We start from the raw sequence: 27,824 nt of genomic DNA, 5'->3' as shown, positions 1-27,824 counted from the left end.
TGGTTTTTCTCAAATTAAAGCCAACGGTAACTTTCGAATTCGTTTTTAATATTCCTCCCACGGTAATTAACTCTGGTCAACACAAAATAGCGTGAATCTGCCGTCCACGCGTGTATTGGTGTAATGGAAGTAAATTTGATTGGCCGATGAAGGACATGTCAGTCAATCAAAAAAAGTGGCGGGAGAGATTTGGTCAGGCTCTATTTTTCGTTTCGTGAACTCCACATTACGTACCACGCGAAACTAAAATAGAGCCTGATCGCAGGTTTAGAATAGAGCTGTTTTCAGTTGAGTGTCAAAAGTAATTTAAAATTAAACGAGACTTACCTGTAAGTTGAAGTTTGATGTGAATTCTACTGATTCCTAGTCAGGAACAGAGGAGTCACGTGAGATTGCGCGAGCAAGCCAGGTCAGTATTTAACAATGAATGAGCACAGGAAAAAACAAGGGTGGGGACAAATAAAAAGGATAAATTTGTCCTGTATAAAATATAGATATATATATGTATATGTTGGGTGGGCACGTGACTCCTCTGTTCCTGACTAGGAATCAGTAGAATTCACATCAAACTTCAATTTACAGGTAAGTCTCGTTTAATCTTAAATTCTACCTTATCCTAGTCTACGTCACAAGGAATCACGTGAGATTTCAAAGCCCTGTGATCATGAATTAAAGACAACAAAAGATAGGTTTGGCAGACTGTATTTGCCTCTAACAAAACCGAGCCAAAGTTACATGGAGCATTGATTGGTTTCTGGTAAAACTTAGCAAAGGTTCCGCAGTTAGACCATCCTGCAGATTCCAGAATAACTTCTAGCGGCATTCCTGCCCTGGCAGCAGCACTGGTGGATGCTGCCCTAGTGCTGTGGGCCCCAAATTTGGTGGTATCTATGCCAGCAGCTTTCAAGACATTTTTGATCCAACGTGAAATTGTGTCCTTACTAACAGGTTTAAATGGTTTCTGAAAACTCAACAGTAACTGATTTCTGTTAGTGTCACCCCTATGAACACTAGTCTTATCAACATATGCTTTCAAATGACGAATATCACATAAATTAGGCTCCTGGTCAAAAGCTTCCAGTTCAATAGGCTTCTGCTGTTTCCCTGGTCGGGAGTGCTTCTGGAGGCTGGTCAGATAAAAAATACATTTCTTTTCTGACATGTCCTTATGTTTAACATCTAGGCAGTGAATGGTTTGTGTTCGCTGACCAGTTAACAGAGCTAGTAACATAACAACTTTAAATGTAAGTTTCTTAAGTGAAATGTCCTCAACAGGTGGGTAGGAACGAAGATGAGTTAATACTTGACTGACATCCCAGATGGTTTCATAACGTGGTAATGAGGGCTTCTGTTCAAAAACACCCTTTAGAAATCGCTTTACTAATGGGTGTGTACCAAAGGTAGCAGAGTCACTAATGACAAGTATTGTTGAAATAGCTGATCTTGCTGTATTAACTCCACTATAGCCAACACCTGACTTGACTAGGTCTGCAAGAAAGTTTACTGCTTGAGCTACAGTAGCTGAAACTGGACTGATCCCTTTTGAGCTGCAGTAATTTCCCCACTTCGAAAGATACGTTCGGTACTGCTTTTTTGTCCCGTTTCTCCAGGCACACAGGATGATATCTGAAGCTGCTTGTGAAAGGCCGCTTGCATGCAACTGTTCCCGGATAAGTGGCAGATGAGAAGGTCCAGTTTCTTGTGTAATGGATGTACTTTCTCTGGGTGGCTGGGTAACAAAAGTAGTCTGGCATTGTGCTGCAGAAGGACTGGGCAGCTTATCAGCATTCTCATAGCCATTGAGTACCACACCTGAGTTGGCCATCTGGGGATCACCACTATCCCCGTGGCTTTGTCCTGTTCCAGTTTTTGAAGAACCTTTGGAATCACACTGAAGGGGGAAAAATAATAACCATTTAGTTCATTCCACTGAGCTGAAAAAGCATCTACTAAGTATGCTCCAGGGTCAGGTCGGAAGGAAATATGTCTTGGGAATTGTTTATTGAGTCTCGACGCAAACATGTCAACATCTGGGCGAGCTTGCAGCTTATCAAGGGCTTTATTTAAGAGAGTGGGGTTCAGCATCCACTCAGTATTGGTGTTTATTTCCCTTGACTGTCTATCAGCTGCTACATTACTTTTCCCTGGTATGTGTTCTGCAGATATCCAGATGTTTCTAGCCATGCACCAGCACCAGATATCTAAAGCCACTTTGTTGCATTGTACAGAGTGATTAGTGCCCATGTTATTTATCGCTGCCACTGCTGTTGTATTATCAATTTTCAGTCTGACATGTTTATTATTTAGTTTTGCCACAAAAGCTTGGAGTGAAAAGAAGGCAGCCATTAATTCTAGGTAGTTGATATGCTCTTCAGCTTCTTGGGGTGTCCAGTGGCCCCCACAAGTCAGATCTTTGAAAACACCTCCCCATCCAAGTTTTGATGCATCAGTGCTAATTGTTAGTGATGGGGGGTCATGATTTATAACGTTGAATGAGTTTTCAATATTTTCGATCCACCATTGTAGTTCTGTTTTGGCATCTGTGGAGAGTGACATAAAGGCCTCATAGTTGCCATTATTGGCTTTGATAGCATGAGATTTCTCTTGTTCTAGTTTTCTGAAATACAATGGCCCATACATAACAGCAGGGAAACTTGAGACCAGTAGTCCTATGACACTTGCATTGCAACCTCTCGTATAATGTATTTTGACCTCTCCTGCAGTGCTGTGCATGCATTCTTAATTTTTTGTTTTTTCTCCATGGTCAGTGTGATAGTCATTGTGATGGAATTTAGCATAACTCCCAGAAAATTAACTTCTTGGGATGGTATCAGACATGATTTTTCAGGGTGAGGACAAAATCCCAGGTCAACAAACAGTGTTAATGTTTCAAGCACAGTAGTTAGACATTCGGTATAAGTATCACCCTGAATGTAATTGTCATCAATATAAGCTGCCAAGAGGTGGCCTTGTAACCTAAGACAAGAGTGTACTGGCTTTATGAGCTTTGTGAATTTCCTAGGGCAGAAACATAACCCATTAGGGAAGCAAGTGAACTTGTAGAAGTTTCCTTTCCAGTGAAACTTGAGATATTTTTGATGTTTCTCTGACACAGGCACAGAATAGTACGCATCTTTGAGGTCGATGGTGGCCATGAAACAATTTGGACGTATTAGTCTAATTACTGAACCAAGAGTATCCATTTTGAAATGGTGATAAACAATGCTCTTGTTTAGTGCTTTAAGGTTTAAAATCATACGGTGTGATCCATCTTTCTTTTCTCTCAGAAAAATGGGGGAAATAAAATCATCAGTTTCCCGGACAGTTCTGACAATCACACCTTTGTTTAAAAGCTTTTCGATATCAGTGTAAATTATTTCAGACTCAGTATCTGAGAACTCCCGAATGGCCGGTGGCCCGTGTTGGACTGGCAGGTATCTAAAGTCAATAGTTGTGCCGGTTATCATATCTAGAATTTCTCTATCAGATGTAAGAGTTCTCCATTTAGAAAGGAAACTGGTAAGGTTACCTGCTTTAAAGCATTTAACATTTTGCTTCAAGCCAGTAATAATAACTGGTGATAGGGTTTCAAATTTACTTACATTGTGAATAACTGTTTGTAATGTTGTAGTTAGGCTCACTTGGTGTCCTCCCTCTTCTGGTTTAAGGCCCATGGTTTCTTTTTGAACGAGTTGTAGCTCTTGCGATGCCCTAAAAAAGGCTTGCTATTACGGGGCCTTTGATGTCCAGTTCCAGAGTAGCCTTTCTTATAATCATGCCCTTGACTGACAGAGCTGGCAATTTTGTTGCACTCTTTTATTGTTTTTAAACTGCTTTGGACATCATCTCCAAAAGAGGAAATCCGTTACTGGGATTTGCTGATTGCAAAGGGCACGAAGCTCCTTGTTTATTGAGGGTCTCATAATATCCCGTCGCCGCAATGAAAGCTCATAAGTTGCGTGTCCCAGCAAAGCGAGCGAATCAGTCAAAGAGGAAATAATTTTTGGTTTTTCATCCATCTTTCCTTTGACTTTACTTATTTCCTCAGTGGCCTCTGCAAGCGCAATGGTGGCTTTCACAACGGTTTGTTGGACATTTGCGAGTCGCAAGTCCTGTGATTTGACCGATGGTTTGAGTTTGCCCCATAGTTCGTGGTTCACGAGGGGCACTTTCAATTTTTCGCAGTTGCCGGGTCGCACATACAGCTCTAGCTTTTCTTTAAGCTTTGCTTCCCTGATCTTACCAGCAAATCTCTTATTAATAAGATTCGCTAGATGTTCATTTATGTTTGGGCCTGTTTTATCAGCCGTGTTGTATTCCTCTTCTATCTCTTTCAGGAGCTTGTCACTCGAGTCGCCATCTTGTTCGTCTTCTCCAAGGATGGCGTGAACTGCATCGCAGTCAGAGTCGTCCGATGCGTCATCTGAATCAGACAAAGCTTCTCTAGCTTTCTTTTTTGAGGGTCCCGGTTGGGAGTTTAAGTCACTTTTTGACTCTGCCTTGGACATTTGCGGTACTTTCCGCTTTAGTGAAGCATCGGTGATGCGTGTTGACGTTCCCGCCAAAAGATCAACTTTCTTTTGCAGTCCTTGAATAGCTTCCCACAGTTTATTGGGAGCGATAGCATGAGCACCGGTGGTGTCATGATCATTTTCGTCTTCGGCTAGCACTGCAGCTTCGTCTTCTTCAGCGCTAAAGGAAAGTTTGTCCATCTCATTCATCTTGGCATCCGCCATAACCGAAAGCTTACCGCACACTGACCTGGCTTGCTCGCGCAATCTCACGTGATTCCTTGTGACGTAGACTGGGATGAGGTAGAATTAGCGAATTACTTTGGTTTTGCATCTACTTCACTCAGTGATTGGTTCAAAGTTTTCGCGCTACTTTTTCAACCAATCAGAAGTGAAAGCAAAACCAATCGTGGCTCGCGCGTGCACGTTTTCCCGCGCTTTGTGTCGGCTACGTGTAATTACTTTGAGTTTTGATTGGTTTACTGGATTGTCTCCGTCCTTTTTGATTGGCCAAAGTTATTACTTTGGTTTTGGTTACCGCTCCATCTTTTAACAGGAAAGAGCCACCCAGTGGATCTGTTAATAAATCAATATTATTATTATTATTATTATTATTATTATAATACTTGCCCACTTGACGTCATCGTCAGCATTGTCATTGTAACCATGGCCATCAATTTTTTTCTTTTCACTACAGTTTTACTGGAGACTCTATGGTGAGCAAGGGTGAATTTGTGGGTCTCGACTGGAACCGCATCGCGCGGCTACACCAACCTCCTTTTTGGAGGTTGGTTGGCTGCATCTTGATATGCTTTAATGTGACAGCGCGATGCTGTTAGTGAGTTTCAAATGTGCTAGTCAGTACTTGGCTGTGTAGCCGCGCGATGCGGTTCCAATCGAGACCCACAAATTGACCCTTGCTCACCATGGAGTCTCCAGTAGCTCAGTGGTTAGAGCATCCGACTAGATCACGGAGGGTCGTGGGTTCAAATCCCATCTGGGACTCGGATATTTTTCCGAGTCTACATTTCTCATTACATTTAATATCATTGTTGTTGTTTCATCTTTCACAAACTACAGTTTTAGTTTTGATATTTCACAGGGTCCTTGTAAAAATAAACGGATTGGGAAACAGCTAGCCTCACAGCAAATACTGAAGGTATTTTTAAATAATTGTTGCATGTTCTTCTACATGTCGTCTTTTGACTGTTGTTTCTTTTTCGGGACCTCCTTTTCCATTCAAGCCTGAATTTTTCCGACTTTGCTTTCGTTACTACTAAAGTAACTAGTTTTAACTTTTAGCTCCGAGTTTATAAAACTTTTTAACTTTTATTATGCTTCCGGAGCAGTTTTTGATTGTACTAAAGTAACGTTCATAACCACGATGTAAAAAAGATCTTTTCAAAACTAATACCCTTTCTTCATTTTTAGAAACTTCACCCTCATTTACAAAAATGGGGTGCAGTGATTCGTATCTATTGTGACCGGCCAACAGGTGCAATTAGAAAGGTAAGGATTTCAGAAAGTAAAGTTTTCTTTGCAGCTTTAGTCACATAGGTTATGTCTTTGTGCGATATGATTTTTGGATGCAAAGTCGTGGTGACGTGATTGTGATTTTCCAAGTTGGCCTTGTGGAAAGCATTGCATGCACAATGCATTTCAGAATAGACTCCCACTGGTGTTTCTGATATCAACAAAACGCGCTTTAGGTTATTAATTTTACTACAAGCACACGACAAGTTTGATGTATCACGTTTCTTTACCAGTTATGGTATTTTTTAGTCAGTGGTAAAAATTCGATTACTCATCGAGGATGAATACAGGTTGATCCGCCAGACAGTTCTGACGACCCTTATATGATAGCTAACCGAACGTAACCCTAATTTTTCATCACTTAGAATCAGTGCTCAGACTTAATCATTGAAATGAGTCCTTAGACACAGTGATACGTGGGGCAGATCGACCGGTTACCTCGTGGATTAAGGAAACTCCAGCAAGCCATCTACTGCTAATGAACCCATTGACTCCGAGGGGTTCCTCATTGACGAGTAAAATCGTCTGCCGTTAGACAGTAAAATACTAAGTATGGCCGGTTTAGGGGTGAAAGGGTTAACAATTATTCCACGAGCGCGCGTTGGATTACCCTGCGAGCAGAGTCTCTTTCGATCTTCCTAGATAAGTCGGGAAGAGGAAAGTAGACTCTGCTCGTCGCCTCCACATTCTTTGATTTGCCGCTCATCCAAAGAATTGGATGAGTCAGTCCAGTTTTTTTAATTTTTGCGCATGATCAATCGCCACGCGTCATCAATATTTTGAAATTTACGACAGCGTGGCAATTTTAACTGTTAGAATTCCCATGAGTTTTTCCTATGTGTGTCGGTTACAGAAACTTGTGTGACAGAAACCTATAAATTTTTCAGTAAAAAAATGAAATGGCATTTTAAGAGTATGGACTATCTTGAGTTTCCAATGAAATGATTCCTTGATTGTTGTGTGTTTGCCACAGTTGTTGGAAAATATCCCGACTGTTTGTTTTCGTTTTGTGCTTTTGTGGCTACAGGTCACGCATGGCTGACACCGAATACATTTAAATTTTTAACGCATGCTCAATGCGAAATGTGGAGGCTGCGAGCAGAGTCTACTTTCCTCTTCCCGAATTATCTAGGAAGATCGAAAGAGACTCTGCTCGCAGGGTAGCGTTGGATATGAGATACGCGCCGAGTTGGCTATAATCACCTTTTATGATATAAAGACCAATGAAATACCAAGTGAGCTTTTGCGCGACAGCATGTTATCTTCATACGTGAAAAGATCACTGTTGCTATGGTTACATATGAAAATCGCGCCTTTCGATGCCTTTCGTGAAATTATTTAGTATTTCATTGGTGTTTATATAATGAATAGAATATTACATGGCCGCTTGGAGATACGAAATTTCTCTTCGAGTGTTGAAAAAACGATTCTCAAACTCAATAATAATTCATCAACTGATAAACCAATTGCGTGCCCGCATTTAGGTCACATGGATACACCTTGATACCGCGGTAAAAAACAGCGTGTTTGGAAATCAATTAGAAAAAGCAATACACAACTTCAACAAAACTTCATTACTTCTATTGTTTGCCCCTTTTAGGCTTGGACTGTACAAGCAAAGAATTTTCTTCTTGCACACTTTTGGGCGGTCGAAACCGGCGAAATTCATCCTCAGCTAACCCGTCCATGTTTCGGAACTAGCTGGACGCCACTGAATGCAAATTGTGGCTACTTGAAATAAACAAGCTTCAGTTGTGAAAAACACGGACATTATCATCACAAACTGTGCGCTGATTAAACAAAAGAAAGCAAAAATCATATGCTTATGTGATATTTGCTTTCTTTTGTTCTTTTGTTTTCTTTTGTTTGCAATTAGGCGCCGATTGAGGAGCCATTTCAAAAACTCGTGTTTCGTGTTTTCCCGGGGTTTCCAAACCCTCGAAAACAATAAAATTGTTTCATCAGTTTTCTCGTGTTTGGAAACCTCGGTAAAACACGAAGCACGAGTTTTTGAAATATTACGTGAAATATTTTTCAACACTCGAAGAGAAATTTCGAAACTCCAAGTGGGCATGCACTATCCTCTATATATCCAACAAGCGCGTGTGGAATTATTTTTTTTTATTAAAAACGCTCGCAAATTTTGGATAAATCTTCCGTACTTTATTTTGTAAAAGCAACAAAACTGATGCGTACAGTTAAGCCTAGTTCCCACTAGCGACATAACGATCATAATCATAATCATAAGCACGAACATAACGCTGTTATGTCGCTTATGTCTTAGTGGGAACGTCCAGAAACATAATTATAGGCGCCCTTATGATCAACATAATCATAATCATAAGAAAATGATCGACCATTTTCTTATGATTATGATTATGGCTTTGACTATGTCGCTTTTCTTTGCAGTGGGAACGCGAAAATCATAACGACATAATGAGAAACATAATGACGCAACGGGGTCATTGTGTTTTGGCCAATTAAAGTCTAGGACCGGTTCATTTTCAAGATGGCGGCCAGCTTCGAGGAAAGGCTTTATGTTTTTAGAGCGGCGGTCCCTACTAGAACATAAGAAGCTTATGTTTATGTTTATGATTATGATTATGCTTATAATCCTTATGTCGCCAGTGGGAACTAAGCTTTACAGCATGTTATAATAGCTCTTGTTATATACCTAGCCTTTCACTCACCAAAACGAGCACTGTGATTGGTTGGTTCTTGGTCACGTGCCCCAGATCAAATTCAAGTGTATCCCGATCGGGATTCAATTCCACAGTTGCCCGCTCCGGATATTTTGCTGCGATTGTTGACGGAAAAGTCTAAATATACAACAAAGCACTTAATGTCTGGTCCCTCGGGAAACTCTGATGTTTCCCGAGACGAAGTCGAGGGAAACATCAGGACTCGAGGACCATACATTAAGTGTACAATATACCATGATGGCTAAGCCAATCAAAGCTCTAGAATTGCATTATCCAATGATCTAGTTTTTAATAATTTTCAATATACAAATTATGATTACTTACAGTGGTTTTTGAAATAAGATTTGAGTGTTTATGTAACGGATTCTACGCATTTATTATTTGGTGTACAATTTACGACGCAAATAATATTAATTAGAAAGAAGTTCAGTAGTTTATCCAAAACGTTTATGGTCCAATCTGTTTGGCAGTATCGCTGGAACAGATAGCAGTGCCTGATACCAGTATTTTTAAAGAACTTGCTCGCACGCAAAAGATTAAACAAGAGGAGATTTCCGTGGATTAGAGCTTGCTTTGGCGTAGTCAAATGGGCTCAATCGGCTGCCATGTGGAGTCCCGAGGGGATGCCATGTGGAGGGGATGCCATGCTGCCATGTGGAGTCCCGAGGGATTGAGAACTTTTGTTTTGCCTCACTCGTTCCCAAACATTTCAGCTCGAGGCTCGGGGTACTAAATCTGTTGTCTATGGCCAGTATGGTCGCAGCGTGAATAAGGCCCATTCTCGAGATTTTGTACAATACAATACATACTTAACTGACCGCTGCCCATAGGGGCTTTTCAGGGCCAATGAAACACAACGAAATGACGGAACAGAACAAGAACAACAACAACAACTGTTAAGAATCCCGACTGGCTGGAGGCAAACCAGTTGACTATTTACAAGTGCAGCTGGGAAGTTGAACCAGGGACAACCAGGATGAAATCGAACGAGTGGATCTCAAGATAAGCGCCCTAACCAGTGGGCCCTAACCAGTGGGCCATAACAAGTGGGCCATAACTACTGGGCCATAACAAGTGGGCCATAACCAGTGGGCCACACTGCCCCCTCCTAGATTATGAACCTCCTGTAACTCGGATTCGATTTCCCACCAGTTCAGTGACATCTTGACGAATCGCTAGCCTGCGAATACAGCCGTTCTCATCGCTCCCGGCCGCAGGAGGCGTTTCGCGAGAAAGAGCGAAGCTTTCTCTCGCGAAACGCCTGTAGCGGTCTAGAGCGATGGGAGGCGGCTGTATTTGCAGGCTGACGAATCGCCGCCATCAACGAGAAGGTCTCCAGACAATATCATATATTTGTAAAAAAAACAATTGCTCTGTGCTTCCTTTCTTGAAGGTGTGGATCCTAATCACATTTTTCCATTTACCTGCGCTTTCAACAACGCTACCCAAAGAATCGTTGGTTGTAGGTGTTGTAGCGGCTAGCCAACTGCACCTAAAACCGCTCTAAAAACATCGTAATTATTGCTTTGTTGGAATTCATTCAAGCAGGTCTGATAATTCAATGTGGCGATCAACATCAAGTCAAAGACAAATTAAGAACTTTATTTCACTTCCTAATATCTCCGAAGTAAAAAGGGAAAAAAAATCATTAATTATGAAGTGCGTTCGTGGGGACGATATATTTGGAATATGTGAGGGAGTACGTATATATTTCCGTCCTCGTAAAGATCCTAATTCGAAGGTGAGCATAATGCCTTACTTACATATCGATTCGTACGTAAATCCTGGGGTGCTCAATAGTCATTGCGCATCTATCGTATGACGTCATTCAAAATGGCGCTGACGGTCGACGCCTCCAAAAAGCTCACCCTTGAAACCATCAAGCTAGCTATTTAATACAAACAACATCACTGAGACGGAACCCTTAAAATATATTTCCAGAGTCAGAAAAGTGACTGGGGACTTTAAAACAAGAACGGCAGATATCATCTAGCATATATCTTATAGCATATTACGGACAAATTGCCGTTAGGGGCTATTTTATTTCTCAAATTATCACAGAGCTCTACATGCGTCCACGGTTGATTGACAAATAATTCGCATGCGTCTAAGGTTCGACGCCTTTCTTCGTGTTTGAAAATTTCCTCAATGCCCATGTAGGTCGTCGTTTGTTCATGATGACACGTGGCTTTGCCTTTGTTGTTTTAGTACAAGATAGATGGAAGTCAATACATCAAAAAAGACGTGCACAGTGGTAATGCGCAGATTGACAACAGTTTGCTGGAACGCCTCAAAGATGAAATGAGAAAACTTCACGTGGAGGTTGGTTTGATATTTTGACATTTCTCGATCATTGACTGTAACACAAATTTCATGCGTTCTACTTAACGCAAACCAATACCCGTTTGGGAAAACCATCCGTCAGGTACTAGCAACCAGTCTAGAACGGGTACAAAGTAGGGCACTACGTATTATTTTTCCTACGTAAACTTATCAAGAAGCCCTGGTTGCGTCAGGCCTGACTACTTTGGAGGTTCTGGGGGTCACATGTATGCTAAGCCTATGTTCAGTCGTTAAGGATTCCAGGTCATCCTAGTGGGTTTTTATTACCCATGGAAGCTCCAATTCGACATAGTTACAACCTTAGACCTGGTTTAGCTGTTAATAAATTAGTATATGGAAGCCGCTACATATGCAGAATGCAGAGAACGCAAGATTTTGTTGCATCTTTAAAAGTATACTTATCTAAACTGTTTTATGGCTTCTATATTTAGTGGTCCCTTTCTATGATTTGAATATATTTTTGCTCTGTAATTCAGCTATTCTGCTGCAATGAGTTTTAATAAACGGTCTATTATTAAACGAGCTTCGTTGTTTTTGGTTTCAGTCCACGGAAAAAACAGGAAACGACAGCCAGAATTCACCTGAGCCTGTATTTACAGTGGATATTTAACGAATAACAAAACTTTTTAGAATTTACTTTATAGTGCACTGATTGGGATACATTGAGCGATTTTCAGTTGTGTTGAAAGATGTTCGGGATTTATTTGAGTTTGCATTGCTACTTTAAGATCTTTCGCCATTTAAAGAAAATCCAATCCAAGCTAAAAGCCTAATTATTTTTATTGGCCTGCTCGCGTTTCCCGCCACTCGCGCCAGCTCCGTGGATTTGTCATGATTGATTTAAATGATTGATTTAATTAGTTTATTTCATTGTCTACGTCTGTTGGCAGCATTCAATTGAAAGCCGCTCAATGTATTAATTATCATATTTCAAAATTACTCTGCCGCTGGCAAAGCCAGTAAAATCACCATTCCAACTGGAATATTTTAATTAAACGAAAAATATATAGTAAGAAATGAGCAATAAATGTGGAACTATTTGATAGGTATGGAGTCGTCGTCGTTTTTCATGCCTTCTATCAATGTAATCAACTTGTAAAGCGCAAGTATCTATATACATAATCGCATGCGCTATTTACAAACTAGTAGCAAAAAACAACACTAACGCTATTTGTCGGGGAATAATATTTTGTGATGAAATGAATGTTCTAGTTCCACGGTTATTAATTGATTGTCAAAAATGGCTGGTTTCCATCCCTTCATTACAGTTCTTTTTTATGGGGACAGAGAAGCCGAGTTCAGCAGGTGTTGTGATTTTCCTGGGTGCAGGTGTGCCTAACAAAACAGCCACTCTGTTTCGATGGCAACAGCAGAGTACACCGCGCATGCCTCTCCTAAAATCGTCCATGTACCACGTGTACATCAAAGGGTCAGCGGCTGCGTTAAGAAGAACCAACAACACAGTGATTGTATAGGCCATTGAACCGTAATGAAAACCCGGAGCCTGAGCATGAAAAATCAAAAAGTACAGAACGTAGTTGGGAGACCAGCATACGGTGTGGACAAGAGTTACATTTATCAGCATGACCGTAGCGCCTCTTCGAGCCTTGAGTCTGGCATTTTGAGCTGAGTTTGTAATATGATCTTGATTACACCAAAGTTTGTAAATTATTCTCGAATACAAAATCGTCATGGATATTGTAGGTATAACGAAGTTTGCAACGAAAACGAACGCAACATGAACTCGCGCCGGATACCATTCGGCCCAGTCCTCGACGCAGAAATCTTGTGCTGGGTCGTAGACCATAGCGGACAAACTTGGTGCCGTCAATAAAATAGCAAAGCCCCACGATACAGCCATTATCCACAACACTTGTTTATTGTCCAAGCGGAACGTCCTTAGCAACGGATGGACCACTGCGAAATAGCGAACAAAAGCAATGGCGATGAGCAAGATCCCGGATGAAGCCGCACTCATCCAGATAAACCCACCACCAGTGATGAACTTGCACAAATAGTTTCCGGATGTACCTATCACAGTTGGTAAAGAACGTGTTAGTTTTCGTTGTGAAATAGTGCTGAAAAGTTTCTTTTTTCAGCTTTGTTTTAGGTTTTAGTAATAGGCAATCACATGTGGCCTGGTAAAATTAGAATCAGAAGTTGCAGGAATTGCGCGATGAGTGCAATTTCTGTAACTTTTAGTGTTGTGTTAGTCAATGAACTGTGAAACTCAGAGGCAATTTCCGAGTTCTTGTCTGCCTCTTTTTCAAAGCTAGCCTGGTTCTCAGCTGGTTCAGGTCGCTCGTGTCACGCACTCTACTCCCTTCCCCGTCTGATTTACTTCGCTGGAAATCTCTTTCGTGACGTCATATAGATTGTCTCGTTTCCACCAATAACAGGGAATGTTCCACTTTCACAAACCTGAGGAATTTAAGGAGGCTCGACAAGGTCTTTAGCTGCACGCGCGCAACCTATACACGATATGATGTGATAAGTGCCCTTAAAGTATTAATTAATCAACAGTAGAGTTGCAAAGATATTTTTAGTTTGCCTACACTATGAAATATCATTCTTTGGTATCATTCATCATTTCACTAAAAACTATAGCAACGAAAAACCCTTCGAGGCTCCTTAAGAATTGTGCCTCAGGTGAAAACAACAGGTCGGAAAATTCCAGAAATATTGATGTAGATGTTGACGGTGCTTTGGTCAAAGCTTGCCACGTGTTTGGGGTTTCTAGGCTTTTCCCTCAAGAGCAAAAGGCGATAAAAGCTTTTATCTTCAGGGAAGATGTCTTGGTAAACTTGCCAACGGGGTTTGGCAAGTCGCTCATATTCCAGATTTCTTCGGTGGTTCATGCTGAACTTTCCAAATTCAACAACACAGTAATTATTGTTATTTTGCCATTAGTGAGCTTAATAGAAGAACAGAAAAATTCCCTACGGACGTTACGAATCAAAACTGGGTCCGTTGGAGAGAACAATCTTGCGATTGAGAATGGAGATTGTAGCGTTACGTTCACGTTGCCGGAATACCTACTGGGAAATAGAAGTTGCAAAAGTGTGCTGTCCTCCGAAGTTTACGAGAAAGATTTGATAGGAATTGTTGTAGACGAAGCTCACTGTATTAGCCACTGGTATGTTCATGTGTCTTCTCTTTATTGTTACAGTATTTTTAGAATCTCAATCACATCTCTTTTATTAAATAATACATTTACATGTATGAGCTGTGCTTCATCGCCTTTTAATAGCGGTGAATCAGAAAAGAGTATAGAGCTTCCCCTAAATTTATTTCTTCAAAAAGTGAATGCAACTGCTGACGTCACACTTTTTTGTAATTAATGCTTTGTTAACCAATCGGGAGAGCGGTTGTACCAGCTGCGTTCTGACCCTGTTAATTTGCTTAGTTGATGTTCCACTTTTCAATTTCTAGTGTTCATAACTTAGAGGGCAAAATGACTAAATGCTGATTGGCTGAGACAGAGAGCATTTTTGTAATTGCCCCCGGTAAAAATTGCTTTTTTAGCAATTTAGCAGAGCTGGTTTAATTGCTTTGGCGTTGTGGTACAAATTGAATTTCCGTCAACTGATTCGTGCATTATGAAGCCAACTGAGTGGCAGTTGAACACTTAACGAGTTCATGATAAACCTGTTGAGGGTGGAAATACATATACGAAGTACATAATATGTGAAAGTCACATAGTTGAACTGTGAGAAAATGTTAAGTTTTGAAATGATGATCGCAACTATGAGCGCTACTTAATTGCTAAGCAGCAGCGAAAACAAAAACTAAATGATATGTATGTATATATACAACAGAAAGAACGGAGCCTAACCCCAAACATAATACAGCTGTGTCCAATTGGAGTTTATAGGGGACTGAGTGGTATCTGAGGAAATACGTTTAGCCTTTGCAAAACCTAAACCACCGGCTTGACAGCGGTAGCATGTAAAGCTTGGCGCTTTTGGGGGACCAGTTGTATGACTGCTTACTCTCGTCATATACAGAGAAGGCCTTAGGAGAGCGTAAGCCCATTTATAGTGTCAGAGAGTTAGCCATTCGCTCTGGTGAGGGGTAAAGGTCAGTCATCCAATCTTTCACGATTGTAGTTCGACCTTTATCGGCTCGTTTGATAAAGCCAAATGTTCGTGTCTTCATCGTCCCTTCATCGGCTACTTACAAATTCGGAACTAACGAAGATAATTCCAAGTGGTAGTCAGAACGGGATTTGATCTCAGAGCAGCCGCCCCAAACAATGAGCCACACCAACTCCCTAATAACAATAACATCTTTAGTCCTGGTAATAGAGAGCTTTAGATTCTAGGACGAGAACAACTACGAGTACGAGATTTTCTCATAGAACAACAGTGAGCGCGCGCAAACCAGCGTCATTTTGAGGGGAAAAACACGATACCGTCGTCATTTTAGTACGAGGTTTTGCAACAATGTCGTCGTGTTTAAACAAGTCACCAACAATGTAGCAGTTTTGGCATTTTTCGATCAGGAAAAGGCTCAATTACCAGCGATAAGAATACCTGAGGAACCTATGCTGCTAAAAATGAATACGATTAATCCACCGGGTTATGAAATTTTTAAGTATTTTCGCTTAAAACAGGCAGTCAAATCTCGTACTCGTTCTCGTCCTTGCACTAGAATCTTAAGGTCTCTATTGCTAGCAAGTTTGGCAAGCTTACCTGTTGGATGCTCAAAGGATTGGTGGAACACATGCCTCGGCAACATGAACACGCCAATCACAATGTCTGCTACAGCGAGGTTTACCAGGAGATAGTTCATAGGTTTTCGCATTTGTTTGGTTCTGTATACAGCCAGGCAAATCAGCGTATTTCCTGTCACGTCAATCGCTATCAGCAAAAAGAACAGTGCAGCCAGGAGAATGTCGGAAGCTGAAGCCATTCTGGCCGTAAGTAAAAACAAAATTGGAATTAGTTACGTAACCAAGTATACAGAGGCAGTGAGATCAGATCAGAGCATGGATTGAACATTCAAAATTACATCAATATCATTTTTAAAATACATTTTTTTGGAATAACACAGCATCGAGTTGGTCTAGAGCTCAAATCCCAACCGGACGAACTGCTGCCTTTGCAAAAATGACTCAAGCAGCTTAATTTAGGCTCTCTGGTCTTCCCGATAAAAAAACGTAGACTTCCGTCTCACAACTCTGTTGGACGTTGAATAACCCACATGCTGTTCTGGCAAAGAGTATAGGGAGCGTTATCAATTTCACAATTCTTTTAAAAATATTCGCATACAAAATGCATTCCATAAAGGAAAAATAGTATTATCCCTTAGCAATCATTTTTGGAATGGATACCGTTGACAGCATTTATTGGTCCGGCCAAAACTCTTTTTATAGCCAACAGCTTGATCATTCTATTCCTTACACCTAGATTCTATTTCTTTCCCAAATACTTACTGCATATTTAAAGCCATTCGTTTGCACTCTTGAAATCCTTAAAACAGTCAAGAGAATCCACAAACTTACAGCCTGACTTGCATCCCATTGAAAGGTTGATATCATCGGTGTTTACACAGATTTTCAAGCTGGGGATACCCAATACAATGAAAGTGTCTTCTGGTAAATATACATGCAGGCGATGTTATGGACTACATAGATACTGAAATATTGGCTTTGACTAAACCCTTAGTTTTATCTGAGACAAGATTATAAACGACGCGTGAATGTCATGATTGACTTATAAGACAACATGATGAATTCGAACTTTAGTTCAAGTGTGGATTCACTGAAAAGTGTAAAACAATTTGGTGACATTAACAAATTTCCGGCGTTGAATATAAGACTTGACTTAGTTTCACTTTGGTTAATTCAAAGATCCGAAGAAAGACAAGTAAGACGACCACCAGTTGAACGTTCAGTATACATTCCCTCGTTCTTGTAAATCTGTTACGTTAAGCCTAGTTATGACTCCCGAATGGCTTTTTCTGGACCTTTAAGTTCTCATTTGAATACAGTTTGTTTCATGGGCTTTTTTGTGTCTTTTGTTTGCCGGCCTCGTGTTACTACATCAGATAAAGTTCCCAAGGTCAGTATAGCCCTACCATTGAAGTTAAACTGAACTTCAAGCATATTATGAATCCGATTTGAATCAACTACCCATGTTTTTCAAACTATCTACATACCTTGGTCTCGTATACGCTGCAGAAATTGCTACTCTCCAACTTTCATAATCGTTAGTATTAGCTACTAGTCAAGTTTCAAGCAGGTGTTGAAGCTCGATTCATAACTTATTTTTTTAGTATCGGTAGTCAAATTGCCGAGGCTTACACAGGAAACCTGATTGGTTAATACAGAGGTAATTGCGAAAGATCCGTTCATTTAGTTTGTAAGATGTCACAGATTCATATTACATTTGACGTTTGTTCGATTTAAAGAAGAAAGTTACCCACTTGAATTCAATCCTACCTATCGTAGTATTTACAATACAAACTCTAATTCAATTCTTTATTACATTTGTAATACAGGTGTTCTTCACCCGACTCGATGCCAGGATTTGCTGGGTGGGATTTTTAAACCAATTCCAGCCTTCTTGTGTCAATTTTAACGAAAAACTTGAACGATGTTAAAAAGAGAGAGAATATAAATGTAAAGGTTTCATTCTACTTTGATACGAGAAACTGTAATATATGGTTTCGCTTCAATTGTTTTGTAAACAGTGTCCGACTGACGCATTTTTAACTCTTGCTTGTGTACAAGGGATATTAAATTAGACTGAAATTATGACGCGAAGAAAGACACAAATTGAATGGCATGCAGGCCTCGCTTTTCCACCGACAACACCAACGGATATGTCAGTTCACTGGGTAGTGTGATCTAACCAGTGGATAAGTTAACGCTGTCCATCCTTCGAATAACCGGAGCTTGATCTTCATAGACTTGAAAAACAGACTGTGATCGTATTGTTAGAGCATGGCCATGTATTACTGGGTTTTCCAAACCCAGTCGGAATCTGCGTTTGATTTCGTCGTTTGTTTTTTTTTTTAGTGGGTTGCGAAACCTTGTCGGAATCGTTTCATTTCGTGGCTTTTTTATTTCTTATTACTGGGTTGGCAATCCCAGTCAGAAAATGGGTGGAATCTCTTTGTTTTCTTTCTTGTTTTCCGTGTCGGTAAAAGTCTTTCCTGTCACTTCCCTGCTAAGTGGTGTCTTTGTGCATAGAGTCTTCTGTGCGTATTTTGTTAGGTTTGAGGCGGTAGTGGAAAAGCGTAGATTTCTCTGGTGGACACAGGAGAATGGTTAGTGTCGAAGTCATTGAAACACAAATGGCGTTTTGGTGGGTCTTTAAACAAAGTATACCTTTAAGGAGCTCAAGAATGGAACGTGAATTAGCTTCAATTGTATCAACAAGACAGGCGGTGAAAAATAAATATTTGGAATCTGAAAAGCGACAAGTAATGGACTTGGACAACAGTCTTTCGCCCGTTGAGCGGTAATCAAACTGAGCTGTATTTCTAATATTTTACCAGGTGTGGTGTTATGTACAACACTGAAACCAAATGGTAACTTATGGGTTTAATATAACAAAGACAGAGAAGGAATCGAACACCTTAAGTGGATCTGTGATCTCTGTTATCTGGCCATTTGTATTTCCTTGTACTCAACTCTCCAAAGTCTTCCGGTATCAATTGGAAATTTCACTAATTTTTGTTATTTATATTTTGTGCTCAACTCTGCACAGCCTTCAGGTAAAAAAATAATTGGAAATGTGACAGTCAAAAATTATTTGAAAGAAAGCTCCTGGGAGTTATTTTGTTGCGTATGGTAATTTGACACGATCGGGTTTCATGTCTTCACGCACGTAATGAAATAGGAAGGGTTTTTTGTCGGTAATAGCAAATATGTTGTTTGTTTCAATAAATGTTTCACTGGAAAAGGTTTTTGTGAAAATATTTCGGCCTTTGTGAATTCATCATGTGTTATATGCGAGCTTAACAAATAGTCCATTTTACAGTTATGTGCTTAGTTACCTGGCCCATAAATGAAAGTGAGGCTAGAGATGACCTTGTTTTGATAGAAACCTCATTGCTTTTCTTACGTAAATTTCAAGTAATTAACATTAGAACAACACATTAACATAAGAAAAGCAGGGAGGGCTCTATTTGCATGCGTGGGTTAAAATGTGATACGCGAGGATTTTTTTCTTTCTGACAAATGATTAATAGGTAGCCAAGTTTTTAACGTCAGGAAAAGATCTGTTTTGTCACTATAGTGTAAAATGAAGTTTATTTGGGAAGCCAACAATATTTCTTTAACTTCCTGGTTAATCCAATTTATTGCTACGATTTACCAGTGCGAAGATTGTGTCATGCTTTTTATGGAGGTATAACTATGACAAAATTCAATGATCAGTATTTGAAATAAAATCGTCCAAATCCCAAAGCTGAATGGCAACAAGCCCATTGTGCAAATGGACATCACGGAAAGAGGCATAACGCAAATATCCATAACACAAACAACCATAACGCAAATAGCCATAACGTAAAGAGGACTAACGCAAAGAGGCATAACGCAGAAAGGCATAACGCAGCAAAACATAACATAAATATTAATAACGCAAAAGGCATAACGTAAAATAGCCATAACGCAAAGGCTCTTTGAAGAACGAAGACTAGCTACGTATTCCGTAAATAATTTCAGCTCTAAAAACACGTCAATTGATTGTTCAAGGGAAAGAACATATAATCGCTATCGAACTTTTTCTTCCTGTTTAAGTTATGCCTCTGCGTTATGCCTCATTGCGTTATCCTTTTTGCGCTATGGCCATTTGCGTTATTTGTCTTTGCGTCATGCCTACTTTCGTTATGCCTATTCGCGTTATGGCTATTTGTGTTATGACTATCTGCGTTATGACTATTTCCGTTATGTCTCTCTGTGTTATGCCTCTTTTCGTGATGGCCTTTTGCAGAATCGGCTTATTGCCATTCAGCTTTGGATTGATGCATTCATGATTTGGACGATTTTATTTCGGATGTTGGTACAAATCCGTCACGGCCTAGCTATAATCCGTGACGGATGGAGACTAAATTTGTCGTCAACTTTTTGCTTATTGATATACCTCCATATAGATAAGTCGGGATCTAGGAAGATCGAAAGAGACTGTTCGCAGGGTATATAGGCGAACTGACATACTGGACGTATCGACTCTAGAAGTAGGCGAACATACAGTAGGCGAAACGACCGGTTACCGTGCTCGGCACTTCTATAATTTCTGGCGCGGGTGCCCAATATGCCATACGTTTGTTCGGTTTACACAGGAAGGATTTACCGCGCCGTGCCCGAAAAAAATAAGTAAGGTACCGATTACTTGAAATTTTCCAAATTTCTCCCAAAATTCGTTGCCATAGTAACAGATACCTTTCTTATGTTTGCGCACGCCTAAATACTTTTTTGTGTTGTGTACTGAAAGACCGGAGATTTTTAGATGTGATTTTAACTCTTGTTCCAATGGGACTTAAGACAACTCAAGACACCTGAGCTAACATTTGATAAAAGACAGTTTTGTCACCATGCATTTGGTTCAAACGCTACCATCCACAACAACAACACCTCGACAAGCTGCGATGATGAATCCTGCTGCTCCTGCTATGGTCACTCCTGCAGCGGAGGGCAATCTCAAGATCTTCAACATTTTGTACGTCTTTTCCATTTATTTTGGCTACTCACTAGTATCCTTTTTTTTTTTACTTCTGCTTATGTCCTAGGAAATCAAAGCCCGTGATAGAGTTTGTTCTTGTACCGCTAAAAATTGAGTAACTTTATTTTGAAACAGAGAAACAAATTCAGAAGTGATGTGTTGTCGTTTCGACCCTTCAGGCAGTTTCTTAGCTGTTGGGCTGGCTAACGGTGTTACCAAGGTAAAATAATTCAACGTATATTTACTCTGAGATAAGTATGGCTGGCTGTTTTAACCAGTCTTCACCCAGATAATGTCTTACCTCCATCAGTGCAAATCAGTGTTCCCCTGTAAGGCAACAGATAGCTTTTTCTTTGACCGATTAGTTGCTGTGTATAACAGTCACTAACTGGAGGTGTTTCTTGGGTTCATTTAAGCTCTACAGAGGAAGATGGTAAATTCAAATCTTCTGTTTTTACATAGGTGGCCATTTTCAACTTATAAGCGAGTACTGGAATATAACTGAAGTTGTACTTGGTAAAAGATAAAACTTCACAGAAGTGAAATAAATAACTCCTTACATAAAACTTTGATTCAGTGATAAAAAGATGTACAGCCACTGTTATATTTTGCAAGAAAAGGAGTATTAATTAATGAAATAAATTAATAAATTGGGAATGTTTGGGAAATTTGAAGCCCGGGGAAAAAGAAATCTGAGAAGGAAAACTTTTACTTTGCACCTTTGACTGAAGTGATATTATTGTTACTATTACTTCAGTTAGTGGAGCAAGGTATTGCCACTGGTATTTTATTATTAACCCTTTAACCCCTGAATGGGCCACATTGATGAGTATAATATTAGGGCCGTTTATACGAGAGAAAAAAAGCTGCGGCTTACTCTGTCTGGCCGTGGCGTACATAATACACGAAAGGAACTATTTATACGAGTATAAACTCCCAGGCCAGGATAAGCTGCGGCTTGAGAAAGCCGTGAACATAGATTTTGTACCATTTATACGGGATGTTCACGTCTATGTAAGCCGCGACCAGAGTAAGCTGTGGCTAACTTTCTCTCGTATAATAATAAACGGCCCTATTGTCTGGTGTTGGACAGAGTAACTCTATTAGTATTGATAGGTTGTAGGTCTACTGAACTCACCTTCATTGACAAGTAAAATAAAATAAATCAAAATTAAATCAAATCAATGTTTCTTTCACCACATATTTACAATCAATTCAGTAAAAAAAAAAAAAAGGAAAAGAAAAAATGGAGAGAAATAAGTGGTGAGGAGACCTCAAAAAAACCTTACGGCTTATACTAAGAGGTCCCCTAGTTGATACATGGAAATCCAACCAGGCACTAGACAATAAAATCTGTAAAGTGTCTTTCTTAGGAAGGAAGAGTTAATGATGGGTGAAATCAAAAGGTTGTAAATAGAGGACCTTTAGTAAACAGCCATGAAATTTTAACTTGTCCTGTGTTTCTCTTGTCTCAGATCTTTTCTCCTGAAAGCGGCCATTGTGTGTACAGTCTTTCAGATCAAGATACCTTCAAAAGCCATTTGCCAGTGACGTGTCTACGATGGAGACCCATATCAGATGGAAACAATCATGGCAATATCTTGTTAGCAAGCTGTAAGTTTAGCAGTACTAGCACCCTTTTTAGGAGAAACTTTGAAATGCCTGAAGCTCAAAAATATTCATTATTTTGTAGATGGAGTGAAATTTCAGTACCATTAAACATGTATTTCACTTTAGTCTAAAAGGCCACACAAGTTTTGTAAAGTTCACAAAATTGGCAGTCATAAATAATAATATTTTGTCCCAAAGCTGAGCTTGTAAGAGGCTTGGGTCTAAAATTCCCAAGGATGACATCACAAGATGTTTTGCATTCCAGTTTTCAAAGTATACCTTGGTCAGGTAACGTTTGTTTTTTTTTCTTCTGATCACTGTTATTTTTATCATGCAGATGCTGATGGTAGAACAAAGATGTGGCATGTATCAAGTGGCTCCTGTATAGGAACAGTGACTGAACCTGCCAAACAGATTTTAGCATGTGCATATAATTCATCAGGGAACATGTTTGTCACAGCAGGATCAGACACAATACTGAATGTGTATGATGAGAAGACCAAGCAAGTTTTGTGCACTCTTCAACCAAGGTAACTTTCAAGATGTTGGTTTGTCAAAAAAAATTAAAAAGTACCTGGAGAAGGGAAGATACCTCTGTTCCATGGAAAGTTTGTCTCTTTTTACTTGCAAATTGATGTCTGCCTTCAAGGTTTCAAAACTATGAAGTAGCTAAAGGCCCAGGCAAATGCTTTAACATTACTTTGCTTCAAGATCCAATGGATTTTGTCAAAAACCCATAAGGGTTGAAATGTGTAACGCGCGTTCACAGCTTCCGAATATTCAGTGCAAACCGATTGGTTGAATCTTTCAGTGCTAAGCACCATATTTGGAAACCCCTCGCTCTTGTTGTTCCAAATATGGTACTTAGCAAATTGAATATTCAGAAGCTTGTTTCCCAGCACACAAGGGGCCGTTACACGTTTCAACCCTTATGGGTTTCTGATTTTGTTGAACAGTGATGTTGAAAACGTTTGCTAGTGCTTCCCCCTTTCAACTGTGTTGAAACAAATTGAATCAGTGTTGAATGAGTTTAAAAGTGTTTATTAAACTTTGCTTCGACAACCATTCATCCTTTCTTTTTTTGTGAATGTCGAATGAAGTTGAAACAATGTTCCACCCTCTTTCAGCATTGTTGGGTATGCGCATGTGCACTAATCAGTCTCTCAATGACATATCCATGTCCATATCCATATCCATAGTTGTAACAACCACATCTGCAGCCTGGGACTAAATACAAAGCCTCTTGTGAGCTTTGTTAAATCAAACGTTGAAGATATGTTGAAACTGTTTGCCCACCCTAACAGTCAACATCATTCAACAAAATCAAACAGATGTTGAAGAAAATGTTGAAGCTGTTATGTCGCTGGTGTGTTGGTCTTCTTGACAATCCTTACCTACCCCTAGTTGCAAATATGTGGTTAATTAAATCACATGTTGCCTGCTAAAATGATTTCCTTTATTCAGCAAAGGGTTTCAAGTCAAATTTAAAGGATTTAAAAAAATTTAAATTCAATAGTTAATAAAAATAATTATTTGTACTTGGCTATCAGTGACTTTTTGCCATTTGCACCTCATAGCTCATCACATCTGGTTATGGATGGCCACATGAGCCGTGTATTTAGTGTACAGTTCACTCCTGGACAGGATCATGAATTTCTATCTGGAGGCTGGGATGATACAGTGCAGGTACATGTATTTGTATCGCTTATGGTATTGGTGCACATATTGTAATTTAGGAAGACAGTAATAATGATGATGATGATGATGATGATGAATTTTATTAAAGCAAGCATTTAACTCCAACTATTGACTTATTATAAAAAACAACTTAGGATGATTCATTGAAGTTTTTTATAATAAAATGCCTTTTACCGGTACTTTCAAAAACAGTGTATTCTGTTTGAAAGGTCTTGTTAAGTTTCAAGATACTAACCATGTAGGATTGGATCATTGAATTGTTCAATAGTTAAAAGTACATGTAATATTATTGCTACAATATATATTTTTGTGTTTATTGTGTTTGGCAGTTTTGGGACACAAGAGTTGATAACAAGCACTCTGTAAGGTATGCTGCCATTATACTAGCACTTTCAAAAACTTACTGTTCTAAACTGTATGTACTGTTTAGTAAGTAGGCTATAATTATTTTAATCATCTTTTTGTGCTATATTATCTCACTGTTTTAGTATATGCTAAAACAACTATTCACCTCAGTGTCGGTGGCTAGTGGCTTCGCAGCTTGAATATCCACCAGTCTAGCCACCTCCACTTTGGTGAATAGCTGTTAATTATCATTATTATTGCTATTATTACAGTGTATGTCAGTTAAATTACGAGCTTTCTTAAGTAAAAAAAGTATTTTGTTTTCATCAAAGTTTCTGCAAGCTTTTTTCATAGAAAATTAATTTTCAAATCAACTTTAGGAAGATTTTTGGACCTCACATTTGTGGTGATGCCCTTGACATTCAGTCACAGAGTTCATCAGCAACAAGCAGGCAAATACTGACCGGCTCATGGAGGAAAGATAAAACACTTCAGATCTGGGATTATGGCTCAGGCAAACTCCTAAAAGATGTACCATCAGATTATAATGGCAGTATGGTAAGTAGTAAATTTATTTGCTTCTGTGTGCCTATTGCTGCCTTCATCCCTTCCCTGCCCGGCCTAAGGGCTTTCTATGGACAAGCAAAATTGCTTGGCATGAACCAGGGTAAGATCTTTAAGCGGCACTCCTGGACAGGAAAGGGATAAATAATAACTTATTTACAGCTGTATTTTCCAATACTAGTTTGAAAGGAAGACTTTTCTCATGTTTTCTTGGAATCTGTTTTTTGTAGCTTTATTGCGTTCAGTGGCAAGGTCTTGATAGCCTCATAGCAGGGGGCAGTGACAACAACATGATGAGATGTGTGGATCAAGGAACTTATCATGTAAGTTGTAAAGCTATCTTAACAGGGAGTTTAATTTATTAAGCATGCGACGTTTTTGAGCTGTGGACAGCAACCGGAAGTGAGCTGTCTTGTCACTACCACCTTTATATTGCTAAGTACCTTTCCTCCATTAGTCTTAGAGATGATTGGGTTAAAAATCTGGGAGACGCTACTGCCCTGGCATGGGAAATGTTCATTTCCAGTTTAACATTCACGCCTCAAAAACGTCGCGTGCTTAAACTCCCTATTCATATTCTAGCAACATAGGGTCATTCACAACTTAGTGCATTTATAAGTAAGGATAAGTGACTATTGTTTTAACCCATAGCAATGCCCTAGTGACATTATTTTCCCTTCTGTTGTCACTTTTCCATGCATAACGTCCTCCACCTCTTCCATTCACACCTACTAACTCAACCATCAGGGATGGGAACAGGCTTTGCAATGAAATGGAATGCCAGAAATTTTTTTTGACCTGTTCGCCTGTATTGTGGGACCTGGTCCCATGCTATCGGCAGAGATTTTCCTCTAAGCCAGATAGACGATTTTAATCACGGGGTACCTCTCGGGGGCAAGAGGGGCCCTAACTGAAATGGCTCATCAGATCTTATTTTTTTCCAAGAGGTCATGGTATCGATTTCAGCAATCTGATTGCTTCTTTGCTCGGTCTGGATCTTTCCATCTCTGCCCAGGAGCAGGGTAACACCCTGAGAGTTTTTGTCCTTGACCTTAAATTTTCATTCCCTTTGACACCGAATTCATTTACACAGAAAAGTTAGTTTCAAAACAGATTTTTTTAGACAAGAGGCTTGGAAACAGAAGTCAAATAAAATATTTCTCTTTGAAACATCCAGTTTGTAAGGAGCTTACTGCATTCACTATCAAGACAAGTGCAATACGAGTCAACAGTAGTAATATATTACAAAAGTGATTTCAGAGAGGAAGAGAGAGAGAGAGTAAGGAAGAAACTAAGTCATTCAACAGCTAAGGATGGGTCCGTATAGCAGAAAACTGTAACCTCAGTCCCAGTTTATGCCACTATTATTATTGTGCTAACATGAACCCTATTGGCATAAAAACAAAGGGCTGTTGTTGCTGTGATTGTCACCTTTTTTTTAAGAATACTTCTTGTAAATGGATATCTTAGGGAAATTATTTTGATTTTTTCATTTTACAGACAACAGGCCGACTTGTAGACCTACCACGTGCTGTGTACACTATTGATTATGAAAGACGTTCCCATAATCCATTCATTGCTGCAGGAACATCCAACTTTGTTTATCTTGTGAAAAGGTCTTAGTGAGACCACTAGCCTAGTTTACTTTGCCATGTCAAAGTTTAGTACTTATAAAGTTTGCTGCAGAAGTGTGCATGCTTGGCTTCCATAGTGCCTTAATATATTCCAGTGCACACTTGTCAAAAAGAAAGAATAATTATTGTAATAATGATTCAATATTGATATTTGCAAGAGGTCACATGATTATACATTTGCATATGCTGTTCATTCAATGAGAGCAATTTTTATATATTTTTCAATTTTAAAAGAGAAAGTATAGTAATGCATACATATATAATTACTAGAAGTTATATACTTTTGTTACATACCAGTTTTAGTGAGAGGAATATTTGAAGCAGACAGGTTGGGAAGAATTCCAGAGGGTCTCTTTATTTATTTCATTGTTTGGTCCTGTGTCTAGCTTGTTTGGATTTTTGCTGCTAGACTTTTCTGGTCTCTGTTCACTCAGGGGACCATTTACGCTTTTCAGGACTTATCAATGTTCTTGTGTCAAGAATCATGAAAACCATTTTTTTCCTATATTTAATTTTTAATCTATGTTTGACTAAGGTATAACCTGTGATTTGTAGTTTGTTTAGAAGTGATTAAAGATGCTTTGTATAAGAAAAGCAGTTGTCAATAAAACAATGCCGTTTCTCCCTTACTTGATGGAAATATCAGTAGTGTGGTAACTTTCTACATGCAAGGTTTAATGCTCTGCTGATTCCTGTAATCAGTCTTGAAAAAAGGCACACATCACAAGCAGATTTAACTCTAGATTTACTCTGCTTCTAAACCTTATGGCACCTTATGAATTTCAAGTTCAGAACTTTATCCTTAATTTCAATGCAAAAACAACAAATTGGCATTCTTATGGCCTTGTGTTCCGTATTTACTTGGCTCCACAGTGAAAACCATTTGCATGACATGACATACAAGAGTGTAGGACACACAAGTGAAATCAAAATAATGCCCTTCTTTCTTCCATGCCATAAACTAGACCTATTTTCATTTCAAGGCTTCACACCAAGCCTAGATGCCTAGATGCTCCAACTGAACTCACTGCATACATAAAGGACATTTTGAGTTGCTTATGGTAGGCTGAATCCAAAATAAGGAAACCTTAGAAAATTGAATTAATCAATATGAACAATAACAAAGTAATATACAGTACATGATTAATTAAAGGACAGTTATCCAGTATACAAACTGGAAATTATCTAGAGTACAACCTAATTTAAATT

At 39.4% G+C, this 27,824-nt stretch overlaps 2 protein-coding genes and 1 pseudogene across 3 annotated transcripts; 2 read left to right on the top strand and 1 right to left on the bottom strand.

Annotated features, from left to right (window-relative positions):
- The window catches only part of LOC137976756 (microprocessor complex subunit DGCR8-like), a 27,186-nt pseudogene extending 15,054 nt beyond the window's left edge, over window positions 1-12,132 (top strand).
- Window positions 12,133-12,272: 140 nt separating this feature from the next.
- Window positions 12,273-17,416, bottom strand: LOC137977867 (pyroglutamylated RF-amide peptide receptor-like). Of its 2 annotated transcripts, none has more exons than XM_068825230.1 (3): window positions 17,252-17,416; window positions 15,784-16,004; window positions 12,273-13,120 (listed from the first exon to the last, which is right to left on the bottom strand). In XM_068825230.1, the coding sequence occupies exons 2-3, from the start codon at window positions 16,001-16,003 to the stop codon at window positions 12,324-12,326; spliced, it is 1,017 nt and encodes a 338-aa protein (XP_068681331.1). In that variant the 5' UTR covers window position 16,004; window positions 17,252-17,416; the 3' UTR covers window positions 12,273-12,323. The 2 variants fall into 2 exon arrangements, with proteins under 2 accessions (XP_068681331.1, XP_068681330.1); XM_068825229.1 differs by lacking the exon at window positions 17,252-17,416 and adding an exon at window positions 16,527-16,721.
- A 3,087-nt stretch (window positions 17,417-20,503) lies between these two features.
- Window positions 20,504-27,244, top strand: LOC137974764 (WD repeat-containing protein 5-like). The gene is made up of 9 exons (XM_068821739.1): window positions 20,504-20,760; window positions 20,899-20,983; window positions 22,239-22,377; window positions 22,712-22,904; window positions 23,952-24,060; window positions 24,402-24,439; window positions 24,798-24,975; window positions 25,212-25,304; window positions 26,482-27,244. The coding sequence occupies exons 1-9, from the start codon at window positions 20,636-20,638 to the stop codon at window positions 26,602-26,604; spliced, it is 1,083 nt and encodes a 360-aa protein (XP_068677840.1). The 5' UTR covers window positions 20,504-20,635; the 3' UTR covers window positions 26,605-27,244.
- The last annotated feature ends 580 nt before the right edge of the window (window positions 27,245-27,824 follow it).

The sequence above is a fragment of the Montipora foliosa genome, chromosome 11 (genome assembly GCF_036669935.1).
Source record: "Montipora foliosa isolate CH-2021 chromosome 11, ASM3666993v2, whole genome shotgun sequence".
NCBI classification, from domain to species: domain Eukaryota; kingdom Metazoa; phylum Cnidaria; class Anthozoa; order Scleractinia; family Acroporidae; genus Montipora; species Montipora foliosa.
The sequence above is the reverse complement of the archived record's forward strand: the minus strand, read 5'-3'. Positions and strand labels throughout refer to the sequence as shown.

Coding starts and splice junctions, on each gene's coding strand:
- LOC137977867 (XM_068825229.1), bottom strand. Junction 13,121..15,783: donor ATCCTTTGAGCATCCAACAG/GTAAGCTTGCCA, acceptor CAACTGTGATAG/GTACATCCGGAAACTATTTG.
- LOC137974764 (XM_068821739.1), top strand. CDS start 20,636: ATGCATTTGGTTCAAACGCTACCATCCACAACAACAACACCTCGACAA. Junction 22,905..23,951: donor TTGTGCACTCTTCAACCAAG/GTAACTTTCAAG, acceptor TGCACCTCATAG/CTCATCACATCTGGTTATGG. Junction 24,061..24,401: donor GCTGGGATGATACAGTGCAG/GTACATGTATTT, acceptor TGTGTTTGGCAG/TTTTGGGACACAAGAGTTGA.